Below are 23621 nucleotides of genomic sequence, written 5' to 3'. Positions count from 1 at the left end.
CGGCAGAAGACCGCCATGTTGAGCCTGGTTCTGCCAGAGGTTTCTTCCCAATGGGGAGTTTTTCCTCTCCACTGTCGCTTCATGCTTGCTCATCATGGATAGGTTCTTTGTACCTGTGCTATTCAACTTGACCGTCTCTCTAACCAGCAGTCTACAGACTGACCAGCTTCATCTATCTCCACTTCACCACCATTCTCTGGGCTGGGGGGGGAAATTGTCCTGTTCTTTGCTCCTGTTCATTCATATCTATCAAAATTCAACGCTATGTTTCCTGCCGAGGTCTGAGCGCCAAAGCCTATAAATGTATCAATAGATTTCTTCTAATTGCCTTTTCTCTTTGTGTGAGTTTTTATGATTGAATTTGAATTGAAAAAGCTTCCTAGAATGGAAGAGAAATGTCTACAAACTTGGAAAACAAAGTCCAGTGGATTGTTTTTGGAATTTTGAAGCATCCTTTATAGCACTTATATCCCCTTCGATACTGACAAATTCCCATATATATTACTTCCCTTGTTTTATGCTCTGATTGTAGGGCAACAATAGCACCGAGGCGTGTCTGTTTTCATATTTAGATTATTGTTCTCACAGACTGTTCTGACTCATTTAGAGAAGCAGTTTCAGGCCTGGGGGGAAACAACCCTCTTCTTTGCTCCTGTTCCTGCATATCTATCAAAATTCAGCGCTATGTTTCCTGCCGAGGTCTGAGTGCCAAAGACAAAGTAATTGTATCAATAAAATTCTTCTAATTATCTTTTCTCTTCGTGTGATTTTTTTCAGATTGAAAGTGAATATTAGTGGTAACTGAGTAAGAGGTTTAATAACTTTGATCACTCCACTGTATAAATTATCTTCTGCAGCAGTCACAGTGATGAAAGTGTCAGTGTTTCTGTTGGGTTCAGTGACTGACAGCTGCCTCATTAAATAGTCAAAGCTTTAAACGATGAGAGATTTTATTTTCTGAAGGTTCTTTCCTCTCGGTCCAGGAGCCGGAAGGAACCGACCCTCCTCTGTCAGGAGATGAACCCGGAGTCCCCGGACCTCAGGTTGGGAACCAGCGCGTGTTCAGGTGTTCCCTGAAACGTTCACCTGCAGGGAGGCGGCAGCATCACAGGGAAGGAGGTGCGCGCGCGAGGAGGAGGAGCTCAGCCTCTCCTCCCTCTGCGTGTCTTCAGTGTGTCCGTGGGTTCCGCTGCAGCAGGAGTGGGTTCGCCGCGGCACAGAGTCAGACTGCACCTGAACGCACCTGCGATGCTCCTGGATGCTGCTCTCCCCCTAAACTCTCCGATGTGAGCGCGTCTGTGCGTAAAAGTGTCCGGCTCCGCCATGGCCTATCCTCAGGGGTTCCTCTTCCAGTCCCTGGCTCTGCCCTTCAGCTCCGGGATCATCCTGGGTCAGAGGACCGAGGGCTCAGCCTTTGCTCCCTACTCCGCGTCGACCTCCTCCTCCTCCCCCGGGTTCAGCTCCCACCCTCCGTACGGAGGAGAGCCGCGGGCCGCCGCAGCCATCGGCTCCTTCATGGTGAGTGTCAGAGCGGGTCGGACCGGGTCCGAACCGCCCCGGTTCTGCTTCCTCTCTGAGAAACTCTGACAGAAGCAGAGAAGTTTAAAAACGCGCTTTGGACGTGATTTCATGGAGGATTTTATGCTGCAGAAAGTTTTTAATTCAGAAAATCTAAAATAAAAAGTGGATTTCATTGATTAGAAATATGACTGCGGATGTTAAATCAACCTGAATGTAAAATATGTGAATAAAAAAAACTGAGGCTATTTAATCTAAATTAAAATCATGTATGTTTAGATTGTTTTCTCCTTTTTAATATAATTAGAGGAGACAGAATTAATCTGGCTGGTTGGATTAAATTGACAGAAATATTGAATAAAGAAGCATTTTTTGGCATTGTTCTGTTTTTTTGTCCTGTCAGACACAAACTGATATCTGTTAGTCAGTTTGGTTTGATTTAAAAACCTTTGTCTAATTGAAATAATCCCACACAGATTAGGAATCTGATCCTGTGGGTATTCTGGCAGCAGATTATCTCTCAAAGCAGCAGCACAGACTTCAGATCAGAACTAAGATTTTAGGACGACGATCCTCCCAGCAGCTGCTAATGTTGGGTTTTATGTTCCAGAATCCAGGCTATGATCCGTCCACGGCCGTCTCCGGGTCCTTGGACTACCATGCCTTCGGGCCCCTGGGGGGCTACCCGTACGGAGACCCCACCTACAGGAAGAATGCCACACGGGACGCCACGGCCACGCTGAAGGCCTGGCTGAACGAGCACAGGAAGAACCCGTACCCCACCAAGGGGGAGAAGATCATGCTGGCCATCATCACCAAGATGACGCTGACTCAGGTGTCCACCTGGTTCGCCAACGCCCGGCGGCGGCTGAAGAAGGAGAACAAGATGACGTGGACGCCCCGGAACAGGAGCGAGGACGAGGAGGAGGAGGACGCCATCGACCTGGAGCGCACAGAGGAAGAGGAGGAGCCCCTGAAGATGATGGAGGAAGAGACGAAGCTGCGGAGCGACAGCGGTGAGTGATCATGGAAGGGTCGGAGATTGGTCGCACCGATTAATCGATTACTCATCGATTAATCGTAAATTAAACATCGATTAACTGATCAGCTGGGGTTTAGCGGGACACGTTCAGACATGAAGATGATCTGGATCTAAGGCAGCTCCATGTGGACGACCTGCAGACCTGGAAGCTGCTGGAACAAAAAGGAACGAGGACAGTTTTCTGTCTTCTGCTCCGGACGATGTTTCCATCATCCCTGAAAATTTCAGAGAGCAAAACTTCAGCAGCAAAAGTTAATTTTTGTTAAAAGATTTTAAAAGAAAAACTTAATGTAGCAGAAAACATTTTTTTTGCCTTTTTTCTGACATTTTCAAACAGAGCTAAAAATCTAAATCCGCTGATTTATTAGAATTTATTAATTGTGCTTTGTTTCATTGAAGAAATATTGATATTCTATAAAGAAACAGTAGGATTTTTTTGTTTTATTCATTTATTTGCAGAAAGAAGCATTAATGTCAGAATAAATCATTGATAAATGATGTTTATTCTTAGAGACATGGATCTGAGTTCAGGGACGGATCGGATCCATCAGAATTTTTCTGAATCACTCATTGAATTCCACTTTCTTTGCTTTGAATTTCCAGTTTTCTGCAGGAGATTCAGATTAATTTTATCACTGCTGAAAAATAAAATGTCTTTCAGTAAAATGATTGACCCAGAATTAGAAGAACCTTTGCAGATTATTGATTGGTTCTGGTTCTGATCAGCCCTCCTGCGTTCTGTTTCATGTTTTTTATGTTTTTGTTGTTTTTTTTTAGTTTGAAAATGAATCCACGTTTATTTTTCCGATCCGATTCATTCTGACCCATCAGGTCAGCTCTGTCACTACGTGATAGTTCTGCTGACCTGGATCGGTTCTGCTCTGATCAAACCAGCTGCTTCCTGGTCTGTTTGGTTCTGTTCTGATTTTGTATATCAGTCACTGATCTGTTCTGCTCTGACCCGTTTCTCTTCTCTCCACAGCCCTCCATCAGTCCTCGGCTCCTGTCAGTCAGCTGTTCCAGGAGGACGCCAGAGCCGAGCAGGGCCTCACGGATCCGGGCCCTTTGGACCAGAGACTGCGCCAAATAGCAGCTCCCATCTCTGTTTCAGGGGCCCCTCCTCAAAGCGGGCCCCCAGAGGCCCTCAGAGGCTCTGACCGTACTTCATCGCCAAGCTCCTTGGCTAAGGACCACATGGATTCCACCCAGGGGCCAAACCCGGCCCCAAAGCCCAAACTGTGGTCCCTGGCTGAAATCGCCACGTCTGTGGACAAAAACACAGGAAGCAGTGACTCACAGAACAGGGGGCGGAGCTCCCTGACCCATGGCCCCGCCCTGCCGCGACACCTGTACTACACCTCCCCTTTCATCCCCGGATACTCCAGCTTCAGGCCTCTGGGGCCCCTGCAGGGGGGGCCTGGCTCCCACTTAAACGGATTACAGCAGAAGATGCTGCAGCGGGCCGAGGCCGCCGCCAGAGACTGCCGACTGCACAGCCAGAACCAGACGGAGCTGCACGAACTAAAGAGAGGCATGACGAACGCGTAGAGGGTTCTGTATGCGACCTGCGGCGGCGCTGCGGAAAACCCAGCAGAACTTGGACCCAGAGACAGTTTGACGGCTTTTCTATGTTGCTCAGATGTAACCTTTGTAGTGCGTTTCTGCACCAAACATGAAGTGTCATTGATTAAAAAATAGTTTTATGAGGATAAAAGCGAGCGCCTTGGTTTGTTGGATGAAGGAAAGAATGTGATCAGGCCGCCGGTTCTGGAGGAAAACGGGTCCGATACGCTCGGCTGAGTTGCCTGAAGGGAGAGGAGACTAGTATATTTAGCTGCCTGCTAAAGACGGGTCCAAACACGTCAGAACTGTTCATTATTAATGAGGGGATGTCAGAGTTTGGCTTCTGTGAAATATTAAAAACACAAACGAACAGATAGATACCAAGATGGAGGCTTTTTCTGAGCTGCTGCTGGATAGGGAACACTTTTTAAAGGAGTTAAAGCCTTAATGTTTGAAACTTCATTCAGAAATCTGCTTTTTGTCAAATATAAGCTGATCTGCTGGAGCTGGACGCCGTCTGGCCTGCAGGTATCAAACTAGACCTTTAATGATCAAGTTCTAGAGTTAATTCTGCTTTTTGTGTAGCAGGAAAGGCTTTTACTTTCTAAATATTACCTATATCATATATGAATATATCCAAACCACAGAAAACCGATGATGCATAGACAGAGCAGCCATTTTATTCCATTTCCATTAAAACTCCTCCTACAGACGATGGTCTAGAATTAACAAAGGTTTCTGCAGGAGCCAACATTTCAAATTTCCATCTACAGCTGCTGAACAAAGAACAGAACACAAATAGATACTGATTTTAAAAAAGGTTTTCCTATCAGAGTTTTGGAAATTTTACATTTAAAACCAAAAAAAAATGTGAAAATGCAGTTTTCTGGAGGTGAAAGCATAAAATTACAATAATTTCTTTATTCTGGGTGGAAAGTTATTTTGAATTTCTTCGGTTAACAGAGTCGTTTTTATATGAGGTGTTTTTTCTATGTGGTGAAAGGTGTTGCTCAGAGCGACTGATGAGGTTCCTTGGTGGTTTAGGCCGGCTCACCTTCTGGTAATCTACACACATGAGAGCTGAGGGTCAAGTTTAAGGTTTTTCTTCCTGGGTTTCTCTGAGGCCTTTTCTCATCGCTGATCCAGTTCAGACAGAAAAGCTTCAGATTCAGAGATATGTCCTCATTCTTGTCCTTATTGACTCTGAAACCTGTTCTGGTTCCTGATTCTCCATAGGGTCTTAATCAGGAAATGGTCCAGGGAAGATTTGATGTTCTGAAAATATTCTTAAATCTTAACTGATTATAAACAAAAACCAAATCTGACTTAAAACTAATTCTATGGGCAGAAAACTTGTGCTATCAAGAACTGAACGTTAACACCAGAAAGTACAACTTAAAATTCCTAAAGTCAATCTACATGTTTAAACACGGAAATTCGGAAATTGAATGCAACGCTTTGAAAGGGAAATTCATTAAACCGAAATTGGGTTAAATAATGTGAAGCTGAATAAAAACGGTTTTTAATGAGTTTAAACCAAAAAAGAAATGTTTTGAAATTGTATTTTAATGCACTGATTATTCTGTTGAACTAATTTTGATTTCAATATTTTTTTTTGTGCCACATTTCCTGGTTTTTGAGAAAAACCAGAGTAATAGATTCACATTATATCCAACGAGATGCAGCAAAACTCTCAGGTTTGTATTGGGAATCATCAGTTAAACAAATGTCCCTGTTTGTTTCTGTCTATAGCAGCCAATAGTGGTTGTTCTATCTAGTTCTATATATCTATGGTGCTACTTTTGCAGGACACTGGGAGTCATTTTTTTTCGGTGCCCCACTGCGTTGAGACATGAGGAAAACACTGACGATGAAAGATCTATTTACACTACGCTAATCTGGCGTCAACTAGCATCACTCCAAAAAAATTCCAGAAAAATAAAAAACAATCCACTGGACTTGGTTTCCAAGTTTGAAGATGTTTCGCTTCCCATCCAGGACGCTTTTTAAATTCAAAATGTCAGGAGTAGCGTTGACGGATGCTCTGATCTTTATATTTGAGAAACCTAACAACCTCTCCACAAACGCACGGCCCAACATAGAAGAGCTCACCTCCTCCGGACAAGACTCTGCTGTTCATCTACACCTTATGGACAAAGGACATTCTAGTGAGGACCAGAATGCTCACTTTTGGATAAAGAAAATAGGTGGTTTGAGAGGGGCGGGAAGGAAGCATTCTATGTCAAGAATGAAGAAAACAACCTCAAATATGTCTCTGTGCGTGACCACGCCCCCACGCAGAGGTTCTGCAACCGTCGCTGCGCACCTCAAAAAAATCCTGACTATGCGTCGGACTGTCGCAAACCCGCGCAGACCTCAAGCGGAAGTGCGCAGACAAAAAGCAGCTGTGATTGGTCTTTCGTATGCCTTTCCGGCTGTCTGTGTGGTCGAACTTGTCGATTCGGTGCCGGGGAGTGCAATTTTTAAAAAACGACGCAGAACTATGATGAAAGGTTACGGTAATCAGTCTTTTTGCAAACTCTATTAACAGAACCTGTTCCTCTTCGATGTCTAACAACTCTAGATCCATCTCCGTGACCCTGATATCTTGCAGACGCGCCATTGTTGTTTTGGAAGATGAACACTCCCGCCGGCACCGCCAAAGTTCTCGTGAGTTCTCAAATAGGCTCCCTCTTGTGCTTTGGCGGGAAACTGCTATGTGTCCCTAGAAATTCCAGACCGACATTGAAGAAGAATACCAGCAAAACTGGTTCGCAACCAGACCCAAGCGACATTTGATTTGTGCGGTTGCAGAAGTCTGACCTGCCCTTTAAACAGAGAGTGGGTGGACTCAGATTCCAGCTTTCAAAAACGTACAATGCAGCAACTGAGTTAATCCTTTCCCGTTATCATCGCAGCCCCGGTACAGGAGAGCAGAGGACCTCGCCTATTCAGCTAGTCCAACAATCCCCTTTAAGGACCTCCCCTCTCAGACATTTAGATGGGTATGGGGCATTGCAGTCAAACAAAAGAAGCCAGACTACCCCAATTCCAACGGGGTGGACTCCTTCGTTTGATCCAATTTGCATGTTTTCAAAGCAAAAACAAGGCTTTGTTGGGCTACGGAATAAAACCTCGAACTCAACACTATTACTGACATTTTTAATTGAAAAAGCTTCCTGGATGGGAAGCGAAACGTCTTCAAATTTGGAAACAAAGTCCAGTGGATTGTTTTTTATTTTTCTGGAATGACTATGACCTGGATGACTGGAAACCTTCACCAGCAACTAGCATCACTGTTACAGTTAGCCTATCAGCCGCTTCGCTTCACCAGATCCAGATCTGTTTGAATATTCTGGCCTTTCTCAAAGACTTCACTGCAAAAAATCTAAATCTAGATAAGTCATTTTTTTCTTAAAATAAGTGCATTTGTTCTTGAATTAAGGAGGTAAAAAAGACATTTTGCCAATGGAACAGTGCATATTATCCAATTATCTTATTTTAAGAGTAAAAATACTCATTCCATTGGCAAACTATCTCATTTACCTACTAAAATTCAGAGTGAATGCATTTAATTTAAGAAAATTTTACTTATTTCTAGATCGTTTTTGCAGTGTTGGATGTGTGGCAAGGAAAAAAATCTGAATTTTCAACACAATAAATATTGATCTAAACCCAATTTGTTTAGTTTCAAATAAATAAAGACATTTTGTTTTTTAATGAAATTCACTTTCAAACTGATGCATTTAGTTTTGAGAAAACCGATTCCCTGTGGCAATTTCAAAGCCTGTTTCTGATGACACAAGTTTCTGCCTTTTGGATTCTTGGTTGTAAAATAAATACTATGTCCAACACTTTTACATGACACTAAACAGTCTCCTGATTGGGGTTGGATAATCTGTTTATAGATCATGGACAGATTTCAGATTCCACATAGATCTGACATTCTAATAAAATTCTTGACTTGGAAAAGCTTCCAGATTCTGAATTGACTCCTGAACTGATTGTGACTCTGAACTAGGGCTGAAACAATTAATCTGATTACGGTAATCGTGATTCATTTATTATTGAAATAATCATCAACTAATTTAGTAATCGATTGTTAACTGGAGTATAGAGACTCTAAAACATGCTTTTAGCTGACAGAGCGACCCCCTTACAGCAGAAAGTATAAAAACATAGTAAAAAAAACATATATGAACATTTTGCAATTAAGGTAAATCAAATCTTTTTTGTACATCCAGAAATCCTCAAGTGGAATTTTTTTAGTTTCACCTGGTATGATTTCGTAAAAAGTCTTCTTTAAGGAACCTTTGACTATCTGAATATTGAGCGCTTAATCGAAAAAATTATTAACCGATTAATTGATTTGCTAAATCTAAATCTGAGCTGATTATGATTCTGAACTGGTTCTGATTCTGAACTGATCCTAATTCTGAACTGGTCAGGTTTTTGAACTGATTCTAAATCTGTACTAATTCTGTTTCTGTACTCATTCTGTTTCTGAACTGGTTCTGTTTCTGAACTGATTCTAAATCTGAGCTGATTATGATTCTGAACTGGTTCTGATTCTAAAACATTGGTCAATTATATTAAACAGAACTAAAAATAGTACTAAAAGATAACTAATAATTTTCAGATAGTTCAGTCAGAGGATCCTGATACATATACAGTATTTTAATCTGGATTAAAGCAAGTGAAGGTTTTCAGGTCTTTTCCAGTTTTCTAGGAGTTTATTCCAGATCAGTGAAGCAGAAGAATTTAAAGCTGTGCATCCATAAAGGGGAGTGAAGAAAGCCATTTATGTTAAGAGAGAAAAAACAACCTTAAACAGAGGGAGTGGACTCAGAGTTCTCAGCTCTCAGAAACCTACAATGCAGCGACTGAGTTGATTCCTTCCCGCTATCATAATCCTCATGGCCATCCAGGGGACCAAGACATCTCACCCGGTCAGCCGGCCCAAAAATGCCCCTAACGACTCCCCTCTCAGAGGCATAGATCAGTATCTGGTATTGCAGGCTAACATAGACCTCAATGACTCCCCATTACTAAGGGGCGGACCTGTTCTTCTGGTTCAATTTGCATGTTTTCTAAGCCAAAACAAGGCTCTGTTGGGCTACTCTATTAGCCTGGACCTCAACGCTACTCCAGACATTCTGAATTGAAAAAGCTTTCTAGAATGGAAGCGAAATGTCTAAAAACTTGGAAAACAAAATCCAGTCAATTGTTTTTCAAATTTTTGGGAATTTTGAAGCATCCTTTATAGCACTTATATCCTTCTTTGATACTGACAAATGCCCACATATATTACTTCCCTTGTTTTATGCTCCGGTTTTAGGGCAACAATAGCACTGAGGCGTTTCTGATTTCATATTTATAAGATTATTGTTATTACAGACTGTTCTGACTCATTTAGAGAAGCTTTAAATTGAATGATGAACACCACAAACAGAAATGCACCTTTCAGCCTTTTACTTTGTGATATTTCTAACTAGATATGTTTGTTATCACCTCTGAACTCCGATTTCCTATCAAAGGGCTGCAACACCTAAACACCCTATCGTTTTTATTGCTGTTTATGTTCAATTCGTAAAAAAAAAAAAACACTGAACTTCAAACACAAAAAGTGAAAAGCTGATTTTTATAGAGTAGCTTTAAAAAGTGATCAAAAACTGATTTGACGATGTCTGATTGGCAGAAAAAGTCTAGATTAAATAAAAGATTTAAGTATTTATTAAATGTACAAATACTTTCCTGTCTGTTTTTGCATCGACTGATATCATTATTCGATGAGCATTGTTTAGTATTTGGAGTCCATAACAGCTTAGATAAATCTTAGGAGCTTCTACTTTGAAGAATAAATCAACCAAATAGTGTAATTCTTTAATATTGTGAGGCAGATTTCTGCTTCATCTTCCCAAAATGTAAGCAGTGTCTGCAAAGGCTCAGATGTGTCTGAGGGGAACAGGAGCGAACGCTATAGAAGAACAACTTCCATTCAAACTCCCTGATAGAGATCAACAAATTATCTAAAAATCATAATTGGCACACCTCTAGAGACGGAGAAATCATCTGGTAGCTTTTATTCAGGCTGGATTATTTACAGCTGAGAAGAGTATATATATATATAATAAAAATAACAGCAGTTCCATCCAAAACTATAAATAAACTAAAAAACTCATTAAATCCTATTAAGCCAAATACTGGATTCTTGATCTTTTATCTTTGTTTTCTGAAGCAGAAAAAATTACTTATTATTCTTTGAAAAAAAAATGATTAAAGAAATTATTCTGTAATAATTGATCGTATAGAATGAAACAAATCGTTATGCTATGTTGTTAACATCTTAATGTTGATTTTCTTGTCAAAAACATTTTTAGCTTCAGCCTCAGTCTGTTAAATTTTTCACATTAAAAGCATTTTTTTAATAATACTTAAATAGATTAAAATAATCCTTTTTGCAATACTATACTTAATATTTAGTCATTAAGACGAAACTTTTGATTTGCTGAAGATTTTTTCTATCATAAAAAAATAAAATCTGTGGGGCAATAAACTGTGGTTTCTACTACTGACTTCAATCCAATCAAGTCGAATAATTATTGATTGAAATCTGCAAACATCTTCAAACTGAGTGTTTTCCACTTCCCACGCTTCCTTAAATCAAAAATCTTTTTGAAGCTAATTTAAGAGGCTGGACTTCATATTATTTTCTTTGAAAATTTTTTTGTAACAAACAAACAATTTGTTGAAGATTATTTCATTATCGTTAACATGAAAGATCATGAGGTCCAACATTTGGCCTTCCAAAAATTATCAGCGAAAAGCTTATCAGCGAAGTCTTTTTGAGAATAAATTTCTTTTAAACAGATGCAAATCTGTTTTTCCCCTGAGTTTCAGGTTGGATCCCAGTTTTCAATCAATCGATTTTATCATTTATGTTTTGCAGTTTTAATGATTTAAAAAAAAAAAGTCTTGTACGTTTTTTAATCATAATGTTAATTTTTATCTTTTCAGATTTATTCAGTTTTACTTTAAAACCCCACTAATGATCACGGTGGTTCAGGAAGCCTCAGCAGGACTTACAGCCTGAATTATTGACTGACTGCAGGTAAAAGCAACATCAGTTAATGATTGATGAGCAATGCAGACACTGATCAGAGGAAACTGAAGGTATCGATCAGCTAAAACCAACCTGAGGCGTGAAGGTCGAGAAGATCCTCCTGAGGGACACAAACAGACGAGCTTCACCCCCAAACCTGCTCTGACGGACGCCTTAAATATTTGGTTTGATGATCGCAAACAAACCAGCAGCAAACAGAAACCAAAGCTGCTCCTCAGCAGCTCGTCTGTCAGAGGGAGGAAAACACTGATTGCTGTAATTAGTGGCAAACAGCTCAGCTCTGCAGGGCCCTGAATTAAAATCTACTTAATATCTGGATCCGTCAGAATTACAATTTATTATGAAATTCATCATTTCAATTGTTTCTTCGGTTTCTCATTGAGACATGTAATTATTTATTGGTGCATTTTACAGTTTATTAGTATATTTGATAAGTGAATCACACATTAGACAAATAAATAAATGTCACATCTGCTTATTTCATTCGAATTTATTTATTTCTCTGAACATTTATATTAATGTGTTTAATTATACAACTTAACCCTCCATATATTTTAGGGATTACATCATGATGATTGTGAGCACCACCACCCGACCCACACTCGGTGTGTCAGGACCCCCTGAGGGATCCCGACTTCGACTTTGGGAACCTCTGATTTAGATTTAATTCACTAAGAGGATCCAGTGAGTCCTGATCAATGGAAAGTTGTCTGATGGGAGTCAAACACAAGTTTTAGGTTAAAGTTGCAAACTTTTGTCTCCAAAACAAATTAATTCACAATTACAGAAAACGTTTCTTTGGTAGCAAATGTACATGATTCAAAGCTTTATGGCCCAGCAGGGGTTCTGCAGCTGTATAAAAATAAGTTCTAGCGTAAAACACTTTATTCGATTTAATGTTCAGTTAATGTTTGTTGTTGATGCATAAGTGCTATGAAATGTATAATAACTTCAGTTCCCCTCATAAAAGTGAAGCGGTGGAACCTTTTTCAGATTAGTGTGACCTCATTGGCTGTGTTTTTGGCCACTTTGAGGTCAGACGTCACCATGAGTGAGGTTGCTGTCACGATTAACACATCTATGCAGCAATATTAGCATAGGGCTCATTTTTGAAAGGGGATTTATTATTAATTATTGTATTTATAGAAATATGATATTCCCAGCTTAACAAGTATCCCCAGCTTAGTAGGATTTGATTTGTTAAATGTTTATGACTTATTTTATGTTAACATTCAAACTAATGTTTATTTATTTGGTAACAATTCACAATGCAGCTGTCTCAGTAAAAGCTAAGCACATAGCAAATTATAGGAGAGAAACAGGACTAAACACTGAAAAAAAGGGCCCAACGCTATTATCTATAGCGGTGTTGATGGCAGCAGCACAGCTGATATTTCTCTCTTTGATGGAGTCTCAGCCAAACAGGAACAACCAGATGAAGCTACTATGAGAAAAATGACAGAGAGCATAACGTTAGAGATTAGACTAACAAAAATTGCAGGATGGGAAAATAGAAATAGAATGATGCAGAATGATGAAAAAGGGGTCCCTATGTCCTCCAGCATTCTAAGCCTGTAGCAGCATAACTATAGTGATAGTTCAGGATTACCTGAGCCACTCTTAACTATAAGTTTTATTGAAAAGAAAAGTTTTAAGCCTGGCCTTAAAAGTAGACAGAGTCTGCTTCATGGGCTAAATCTGCTTGTTGGATCAAAGTGCTAAAAGAAAGATTGCATTAATAATGACATGATTAAGCATTTTTAGATCTAAAGAGGAAGCTCCCTGAAAATGATGGTTTACTTTCTTTTTCTAAGTTGCAACAGCTGCACCGAAATAAGTTCATACATCAAAGTACTCATTAAAACGAACAAGTATTACTGAGGTAAAAACATAAAACAAGTAGTTATATTTACTTACACTTTTTAAGGCAATCAGAAGATCAAGAATTTTTAACTTCAACTTATCAGATTTTAGAGAGTGGAAAAAGAAATCTTATACGTTCTGATAAATATCAACTGTAGGAAATTTGTTTTGAATCATGTTTTATCACTAAGTCTTTTCACAAACAAGGAATTTAACTTTAGTTCAATATAGCTCTAAACAAAACAGGTTAAAGGTAATTGATCCAACGTTTTCATCAAAGCAATTTATTCTCAACAATAAGACATCCACGCAAAATCTGTTCAGAATAGAAGCAATAATTATATTGTATGTATATAAATGATCTTAGGCTGCTGAGTGGTGCAGTGGATAGCACTGCTGCCTTCTATGCAAGAAGGTTCAGGGTTGGATTCCTGGAGTTTGCATGTTCTCCCTGTGCATGCGTGGGTTCTCTCCGGGTACTCTGGCTTCCTCTCACTGTCCAAAAACAAGACTGTTAGGTTAACTGGCTTCTCTAAATTCTCCTTAGGTGTGTGTGTGAATGGTTGTTTGTCGTGTTTGTCTCTTTGTTGCTCTACAATGGACTGGCAACCTGTCCAGGGTGAACCCCGCCTCTCACCCATAGACAGCTGGAGACCAGCGACCCCAGCTTAGGATAAGTGGGATGGAAAATGGATGAATGGATAAATAATCGTTTTATTTGAAGGATCCAAAATGTACTTCTAGTAATGATGGTTATATGATATTTACATGCCAAATGTTAAGATTCTGCTCTTATACACTACTGTTTATGCTCTAAAAACATTCTAAATGACTTTGTTTCGAGTAAATTCTGGACGCTACCCACTCAGGACACTTGGAATACATTGGACGAGCAGTATGGAGGAATATTGACACGTTTTTTGTGGACTTTTATGGACCTTTCTGTCTCGGGCACCATAGACCTCCATTATTTGAATGTCAGCAGACAGCAAGAAGCCTCCCAGATCTCCAGATGCATTTGAGATATCAAAAAAGTACTCCAGAGTGTTGTTCAGCATGGGGGTGAGTAGAAAATGAAGGCTAATCATGTTTTGGGTGTACTATTCCTTTAAAGAAACAAACAGGTTTGGAAGCAACACGTGTCTGAATTGGTGTGGAGAGGTTTGGTATCAGACTCCCTCTTCTATGACAGTCTGAATAAAGTTTACTCAAATAGAATAATTTTTTTATAAAGAAAAAAGAAGTAAAAAAGAGTAAAACTTATTCTAAATACCATTCCAAAGGAAAAGTTGGGCAAAAATGTGTGGTCTCTGCAGAGATGTTAGCTGCTTTTATCCTGACCCTTGACCTCTGCACAGCTCTCTGCAGAACTGACTGCATGTAGTTCGGGCCTAAAGTAGAAGGTGATCAGCAGCTCCTGCGGAAGGCTGGATCTCTTGAGCTGTGGCAGGGAGTACTCTCTGCTGGGCATGCATCATATGTGCGGACCAGCTCAGGTTGTGGGGAAAGGCTGGTTTTTAGACATAATCACAGCATTGCTGAGGGAGGCAGTGTTCTCCAGAGGTCCACTATCATCGTGGCTCTGATCACACCAGTAGAGTGGTGGGATGGCCAATGAATTTTCCTAAAAAATTATTGATTTCCTAAACTAGTTAATTGTATGCAGTAGTCTAGTTTTTTTTTTAAAAGGAGGATGGTGGATTTTTTTTTCCGGAAGCATACATAACCTAATGAATATAGTCTATTAACCTAAAGCAATATGCATAGTATAGTTGTTACATGTCAGGCTCATTGACCTTGACCAAGGCACCTTACAGTAGAGCTGCAGTCAGTCCCTGGACTGGCATGGCTATCACTGCTCCTACATAGTTAGGGATCAGCTTCATAATCATGGTAGGACACTTCTTTGATTTTATTTTATTTTATTATTATTTTATTTTGCTCAGACTACTCGTACGCCCACAGCCTGCCAAATGTTGACAGGGCAATATTATGGCCATTACTGTTAATATTTAGTAGAAATTTAACACATTCAGTGATTAAATGTATCAGGGGGGATGGTCATTTCAGAAGGGGGGTGATTTTTAAGATTTAAGATCCCCCCTCAACTCGAGTACTGAATGTACACTGCAAAAATTATCTATAAATAAGTAAAAATTTCTTAAATTTAGTGTATTTACCCTTAATTTGAGTAGGTAAATGAGATAGTTTGCCAATGGAATGAGTAGTTTTAGTCTTAGAATAAGATAATTAGATAATATGCACTTGAAATAAGACAATGGAATTGTGTTTTCTTATTTTAAGTGTAAATTGTCTTGTTCCATTGGCAGAATGTCTCTTTTACCTCCTCAATTCAAGAACAAATGCACTTATTTTAAGAAAAAAATGACTTATCTAGATTTAGATTTTTTGCAGTGTATGCCCAGTATCAAGCAGATATCTAATAAAAAAAGAAACTTTTGTGAGAAAGAGCCAAAAAGTTTAACTGTTACAGAGCTTAAACATCAACATTCATAATCAGAAACCTTTGACTATTTTTTCTACTTCCTGCTTGAACAATCTACCTACTAACAAAAATGATGGGAGCGTACTAATTAAAGTGAACCTGGTGCAAAGCAGATGAATCATTATGAAAGAGACAGGTCAGGATGAAGGCTGAAGGCATGTTTTATCTGGATGCCTGGTGTCGTGGGAAGTGTTGGCCTAGTGGTTAGAGCAGTGCGCTTGTGCTCTTAAGGTTTGTGAGTACCGGTTTGATCCCCACAGCCTGCAATCTGGCTCCCTGAGCAAAGACCCTTAACCTGACGCTGCTCCCTGGGTGCAACCAAAGAGCAGACTCAAATGTGACAACAGGACAGAACCGAGGACAACATGTGTTGAAGGGAAAGGACATCTATCTGGAATAATGTGATAACATGTGACTGTGGACAAACAGGAGATGACTTAAACACCATGTTTGCTCTAAAGCAGAGGTCTTTAACAGGGGGTCCGTGACCCCTAGGGGGTCCGCAGAGGTACTGCATGGGGGTTGTGAAGTTTTGGTTAATTAGACTTATATTCCCCCCTGCAATATTTTTCACTTATTGAAATGTCTTTAAATCCACATTAACATGAATTTAACACACTGTTTCTGCGTTTCTGAGTAAAAATAAGTCAAATATCTGACAAAAGAGTGGAAATTGGAAGATTATATAAAAAATGTTTTGTTATTGTTGTACCAATCAGTTTAATAGTTTCCACTAATTGAAATATATTCAAATTCACATTAACATGAATTCAACAGACTGTAGTAAACAGATAAATGGAGGCAGAAGATGTCTTTCAGTCATCAATGCTCACATTCAGCGACACACAGGAGCTCTTTCAAGCTGGACACCGTTTCCTTCACAACACCTGTCCCATCAACCAGGAATCAGAAATACTTTAATAATCCCAGGGCAAAATTAGTTCCATTACATGACTCCATCTTTAATAGAGTGACTATAGAACCAGTTTAATATAACACAATTTCATACAATATATAAAATTAGGGGGTCCCCGCTCCATCTTGCCATCAGTTTGGGGTCCTTAGCCTGGAAAACATTGAAGACCCGTGCTCTAAAGATTACTCTGCCAGAGATGAAGCTCTAAGACCAAACAAAGCCTCCAGCCGGTTCAAACATCGTCTAAGTTTGGCTCCTTCCTGCTTCTTGCTTCCAGCTGCGTGTTCACAGCAACCAAATGCCGTCAGATGACAGAGAGCAAGTTGGTGAGCCAGCAAGGGGCCCAGCCGAGGGCCCTCTAACCCGCAGGACCAGCAGACGTCTGGCGGCGATGCCACTCAACCCTCCTGCCACGCAGCTCCTCCGGCCTCACGCCGACGGTTGCCTCAGCAGCTGGACAGGCAGGCCGACCAGCAGGCGGCTTCCTGCAACATGCTGGCCCTAAAAATACCCCCATGTCCCCAGTGACTGCTGCAGCAAACCAGTCTGCTCTGCTTCCCATCCCCACTGTTTGACCCTCTGTTCACAGCAGTCAGAGCCTCTGAATGTAAATAAATATGGAAATTACCATCAGCAACCATAAATTCACATAAATCATGGGAGTTTTGTAATTTTGCATTTTGTCTGGGGTCACATAAACAATGCATGATGCTCATATTTCACTTTGACATATTTTAACTCTTTATTCCATCTCCTTATACAGTATTACAAATACTGATCTAAAAATAAATCTAATTCATCTTTTAATCAAGGATTATTTTTTCCCCTTAAAATAAGATAACTAGAAATAATCCACTGGAAATTACTTAACAGGTTATTATTTCCTTTTTTTAAGACATAATTTATCTCTTTACATCGCCTTATCTTCCTGCTCAAATCAAGAGATAAATTGCACTTATTTAAAGTAAAATTTACTTATATGTATATTTTTTTGTGAAGAAAAAATACAGGAAAACATTTATTCCTAAATTAATAACCGTTTAGAGATTCATGTGTAACATGTTGATTTGCTGTTTCTCAAAGTGGAAATCTTTTCTAGTTAAAGTTTTATTTTTATTAATACAGAAGAAAGAACATTTTATAACCAATTTTTAAAACAATGAAATCATAAAATAAAGCGCATTATTTTTTGTCTTGCATTTTCATTTTTGAATATAAAAACCATAGAAAAAAATTCACTGACTGTTAAACGCATCTTATTTCTTTTAGTATTTTTGCTTAACTATTTAATTTGTTTCATCTTTATGTGTCTTTTTTTTCCCTAAAAAATCACATCATGATGAAGAATATGTTCTTTTTTCTGCTACTGCTTATTTCACTTGATTTTCAGACTTTCATTTTTGTAAAACAATTATCTCTGGTTAACAGAAATGATTAAGATTTTAAAAATGATATCTTTGGTTTGTTTTGTGACATTTCTTTAGAAGAGTGAGATTCATCAATAGTTGGAAACCGGTTCTGACTGATTTTCAATATTCTTTAGAATTCATTGTTTAAAATTGAAGACATGTATTGTATGATATGGATTTTGAGATGTGGAAAGCAGTGGAAGCTTTCCTCCCTTTTAGAACCCCGTGAGGAATTTAAAGTTCTGTACATGAGAAAATGATTCTTATATTTCACCGGTTTAGAGGTATACAAATAGAGAGGTTCTGCTTTGCTTCTATCGCCCCCTGCTGGTAGCTTCATGACAAACGCTTTAACGCCTGATGGGATTAATTAATCGATTATGCTTCAAAATTCAGCAACTATATCAGATCTTATTGCAGAATATGAATTATTAAAGGGCACAGTGCTGAAGTAAACTGTTATTGTAAAGTATTTAATAAAAACTTAAACAATAACAGAGAAAATACAGAGAAAAAAAAGGTTTAATCAACAAAAAAGGTGTAGAGTTTTCCATAAAATCAAAGAAAACCCTAAACATTGAAATAGAAACGCATACTTTCTCCATAAGACTCCAGGAAAACAAATTCCATAAATATTGGCTGAAATGGCTAACTTTTAGGAATTCTAAAGTAAGTTGAGGATCATTAATTAATAACTCTGGGTGGTAATCGAGGTCTGGTGCTGTACTGTTTGGCAGGACCTGGTAATTTTGCAAAGGAACTCTAACCTGTTTGACTCCGCACGGCTCTCTACATACACTGTAACCTATACATCAAAAAACTGTCCATATAATTTAAAAAAATTTGTGTTGTTTTTCCGTACCCCTTCCTTGGTGACCTCTGTGTTCCAAATGCTTTTTACTGTCCTTGTTGTTGTTTTTTATATATATAAATTATAATTTTTATTATTATTATATTCTCTTTTATTGCGTTGGTGTTGTATTTTGCCATGTATCTCATCAAAAATAAAGTATAAAAAAAACAACAAAATTATCAATTTTGTTTATATTTTACAATTTAACCCCAAATATCATCCATTCTACTAAATGCACTAATTGTATTTAAACACTAAATTTCTGCGTCATTTTAAACCATTATTTGCTTTCATTTATGGTGAAATATTTTTAGGACCCATATGAGTAAGTTTTCATTTAATAACTTGTAATATTTTCATACGATTTTTTTCAGTAAAACAGCAATTAAATGTATAGTTTAATTGTTCATTTCTTACAAATTGCAACAAAAAAAATCTAATTTCACAAATTCAAAACTTTTTTTCTTATCAACTTTAAAGGACATTGGTATAGTTCAATGTGTTTTTTTTTTTTTTTTTTTTTACACACCTAGAAAAACAGGTCAATGTTTTCCAGAAAAAAAATTTTGTTTATAAAAAAGAAAAAACGTGTTTTTTGAACTTTCCAAATCATTTCATTTAAAAGTTAATAATTATCAGATCACACACAGATGTTTTAAAAGTGAAGCATCCAGACACCAGAATAAGGCTTCCTCTAAAAATAAAACCTATTATTTTATAGTAAACACATTTATGATATTTATTATGAATCTGGATGTTCTTTGATGAATAACAAAATATTAGTTTAATAAAAATGTGCTTTAAGTCATCTGGGTTTTTTTTTCCTGGAATCGGGCATTAAGAACATCTCTGAGGTCTTGTCAAGAACGTTGGATGATCCATGGAGACCTGCTGTGATCGATCATGACTAAAAGGCCTCAGTGTGCAGTTTGCCCGAATTCCCAGCTCAGAGTAACTCTCCAGAGCATGATGTCAGCCTGAAGGTGTGAATAAAGGCAGATCTTCCTGCAGGCTGCAGACAGATGGTGACCCTGAATGTGGCCCTGTGGGTTTCCTGCCAGTGTCACACTCTGGGATTATACCCACTCATCATCCAGCTCTTCACTCAGCTGCAGAGACTCAGTCCTTGGTGGGAAGAACCGGTTTTTCATCAGATCAGTAATGGATCTGCAGGGTTTCAGCTATAAGCTAATGCTGCCTGGTGCTGCTGAGTGTCTGGCTTCAGGTGTAGCTCTGAGAAGTTAGGAGATCTGATCTTCCAACCTTAGAAAACAAAGAAGATCAGGGGTTAAGCTCTTACTGATTTAATCAGCTACAGGGTCCAGTCTTCCTGCAGAAAAATGCAGCTTCCTGTTTTAGCAGAACTGGATCCAGTTCTTTGGGGTCATTAATTTTGAGGGATCCAATCAACCTGTGTAAAAGTAAAACAACCCTCTCTGCAGAAACACAGAATTCAGCAAGAGCTCAGAGACTTCAGCTGCCAACTGTGCATGGAGGGACGCCCCCTGCAGACCAGGGAGGCTCAGCGCTGTAGACAACTCTGCTGGTGAAGCTCCACCTTTAAAGAGCACCTTCCTTTAAGCCACAGGCTGTGGCACAAACAGAGATGGGAAGTAACGAAGTACAAATACTTCATTACTGTACTCAAGTAGATTTTTCTAATATTTTTACTTTACTTTACTACTTATTTTTATGGCGACTTTTTACTTCTACTCCTTACATTTTTACACAAATATCTGTACTTTCTACTCCTTATATTTTAAAAAATTGGCTCGTTACTTTAGTTTTGAATCAGTTCAATGGAGTTACCGTTATTTTTCACGTCATCAATACCAAATTCAATCTAATTGGATGGGAATCTACGTTGCATTTGACGCACCACTACAAGATGAATCGACAGATTCGGCGGTATTCATTGGCGGCAAATCATTGCAGCTTGGTGGCGGTGGCGTTAGCATAGTAGCATGGACGACGAGATGATTGAAAATGAACACAACGGAGATCTAGTCCTATTGGCAGACATCCATTTAAAATGTAGGCAACGGCATGAAAAAAGTGGTTTCTACTTTTACTTTTATACTTTAAGTAAATTTACAAGCCTGTACTTTGTTACTTTTACTTGAGTAAAGAAGTTTAATCAGTACTTCCACTTTTACCAGAGTATTTTTGGTAAAAGTATCTGTACTTTTACTCAAGTACTGAAAGTGAGTACTTTTGCCATCTCTGGGCACAAACATCCAATCAAATAATGAATCAACCAAAAACCTACTGATGGTCTCTGTTTTGGTCACATTCAGAGGTTTTTTGTTAATGAGCTCCAACAATCAACATAAAACAAGCTCCTTTTTAGAATTTTATAATAAGATTGATGATTCTATTTAACAACAGAGCAAGAGATTGATAATAAACCATCAAGAAAGGAATTTAAAATAAAGGAATGGAGGTTTCTGAAATATCCTTAAGATGAGATGAAAACATGGGCGGATTTAGGAAATTTGGGGCCCTAGGAAGAGACAGTTTGCCTACCGACGGAACTGCTCCACTGAGGAAGCCCTCTCCTCTGCTCTCCACCTGAGCCTGGCACACCTGGAGGAGAAGAACACCCAAGTGCAGATGCTGGACTTCAGTTCAGCTTTCAACACCATAATCCCACAGCACCTGATAGGAAAGCTGGAACAGCTGGGCTTCAGTACACCCCTCTGCAATTGGCTGCTAGACTTCCTCACCAACAGACCTCAGTCAGTCCGGGTCGGACAGACCACCTCTGATGTCATCACCCTAAGCACAGACTCAGTCAGGGCTGCGTCTTGAGCCTCCTGCTGTTCACCCTGATGACACACGACTGCGTACCCAGTTTCACCACCAATCACATTGTGAAGTTTGCAGACGACACCACGGTGGTGGGCCTCATCAGAGACGACAACGACCTGGACTACAGAGAGGAGGTGGAGCAGCTGATGGACTGGTGCAGAGATCACAGCCTGATCCTGAACGTGGAGAAGACCAAGGAGATAATCTTGATTTAATATGATTAGATAATCTAGACTTAAAGGAATAGTACACCCAAAACATGATTAGCCTTCATTTTCTACTCACCCCCATGCTGAACAACACTCTGGATTACTTTTTTGATATCTCAAATGCATCTGGAGATCTGGGAGGCTTCTTGCTGTCTGCTGACATTCAAATAATGGAGGTCTATGGCACCCGAGGCAGAAAGGTCCATAAAAGTCCACAAAACACGTGTCAATATTCCACCATACTGCTCGTCCAATGTATTCCAAGTGTCCTGAGTGGGTAGCGTCCATAATTAACTCGAAACGAAGTCATTTAGAATGTTTTTAGAGCATAAACAGTAGTGTATAGGATTTCCTGAAAGCGAGTTCACGAGTCTACGGAAACCGCGGCAAACCAAACCAGATGAAAGTGCACATTCAGCGTCTGCTCTGCCGATAATGCAAGCGTAGAAGAAGAAATGTGCTGTTTACCTGTGCAAAGAAAGAAACAACGAAAGAAAAATGTCTGAGGACTTCAGTGTTGAGGAAGAGCATGAGTTCTTAGCCGAGCTGAATGCTCACTTTCATCTGGTTTGGTCTGCCGGCTTCCGTAGACTCGTGAACTCGTGAATGATTATTTTTAACAGGAAGCCAATGAAGACAAACTAAGATAGGAGATATATGATCTCTGTTTAATTTAATTCAATTTATCTTAATTGTTTCAGGTAGGGTGGGGCATAAGAAACATTATAAAGCCCCTAGCTTGTTAACTTAAAGAACACCAGATGTTGACTGAGAAAAGTTCTCCATAAAGCGAGTCAATATAAAATTATGTCTTAACTGATACATTTTCATGACGTATTTTATTAAACTGCACTGTCTCCTTTCAAAATTATAAATCAAATCAAGCATGTACATACACACATATACATATTATTGGCACTAATGGAACATGTTATAGTCATTTATAAATTAAGCTTATATTTAGGGAAGAATGCATTCTACTGTATCTATCGTCTAGCAGTTTTCCTAGGTCATCATGTCAAAGAGAGAACAGGTCAGAAAAGAAACTGCTGTCCCTAACCAGAATGGATCTAGGGATCCAATAAAACCCCCATAGAGAGCTGCCCTTATCAGTTAAACCATTTTTGGGTTTTTTCGGGGGCGTAGAGGTTCAGAAGGTCTAGTCTCTAGTCCAGGATCTTGCTCTTTTAGTGATGACCCAGAGTCCCAGGGCCATTGATAAAGGGCTTAAATGGTGCTTTAAAGGTTGAACTTCCAATTCATCTCCTTCACCATCACCAGACCTTAGCAATAATACCTGCAGACAGGTCCAAATATATTCAGTCTTCTGCTTAAAGGAATAGTTGAGAATGTCCTTTTTCTGGGTGGATCATCAAAATAAGTGGTCCTCCTAATTGTCGGTAATTCTGGTTAGATGTTTACGTATGGCTGTCCTATGTGCTCCTTATTCTTACTTACAGAGTAAGTGTATACTTACAGAGTAAGTAAGAATGTAAGAATGTGCATGCTCTTGCAAATTTTTAATAGTTCCCTCTGGAGAGCGGGTACAGGGTTGTGCATGTGCATTTTTTTAAATAAATGCACATGTATCTTTAAGATACCTGAAATCCTGTTTGGGGCACATCTGAAAGAAGCAGTCTGCCTTTATTTCCAGATGTAGACTGGGCATTATATTCTATTTAACCAAAACAGGAGATGTTGTGTTTTGCTTTTTGCATTAAATTGTTGCTTTAACCTCACTTTTTTCAAGTGAACAGGGCCGTGCAGAGACCACTAAAGGGGCAGGTGCTCAAAAAAAAAAAAAGGGC

General features: G+C 39.1%; 1 protein-coding gene across 1 annotated transcript; it reads left to right on the top strand.

Moving 5' to 3' along the window:
• Positions 1–1149: 1149 nt before the first annotated feature.
• On the top strand, positions 1150–4554 carry LOC119781635 (iroquois-class homeodomain protein IRX-5-like). Its single transcript, XM_038282173.1, has 3 exons — positions 1150–1518; positions 2129–2534; positions 3543–4554. Exons 1-3 carry the CDS (start codon positions 1324–1326, stop codon positions 4106–4108), a joined length of 1167 nt encoding a protein of 388 aa, XP_038138101.1. The 5' UTR covers positions 1150–1323; the 3' UTR covers positions 4109–4554.
• Positions 4555–23621: the final 19067 nt, after the last annotated feature.

Source organism: Cyprinodon tularosa, unplaced genomic scaffold (assembly GCF_016077235.1).
Source record: "Cyprinodon tularosa strain WSP-4 unplaced genomic scaffold, ASM1607723v1 ctg180, whole genome shotgun sequence".
Classification (NCBI taxonomy): Eukaryota; Metazoa; Chordata; class Actinopteri; order Cyprinodontiformes; family Cyprinodontidae; genus Cyprinodon; species Cyprinodon tularosa.
Note: the sequence above shows the minus strand (reverse complement) of the source record. Positions and strands in the feature narration are given on the sequence as shown.

Coding starts and splice junctions, on each gene's coding strand:
- LOC119781635 (XM_038282173.1), top strand. CDS start 1,324: ATGGCCTATCCTCAGGGGTTCCTCTTCCAGTCCCTGGCTCTGCCCTTC. Junction 1,519..2,128: donor CAGCCATCGGCTCCTTCATG/GTGAGTGTCAGA, acceptor TTTATGTTCCAG/AATCCAGGCTATGATCCGTC. Junction 2,535..3,542: donor GAAGCTGCGGAGCGACAGCG/GTGAGTGATCAT, acceptor TTCTCTCCACAG/CCCTCCATCAGTCCTCGGCT.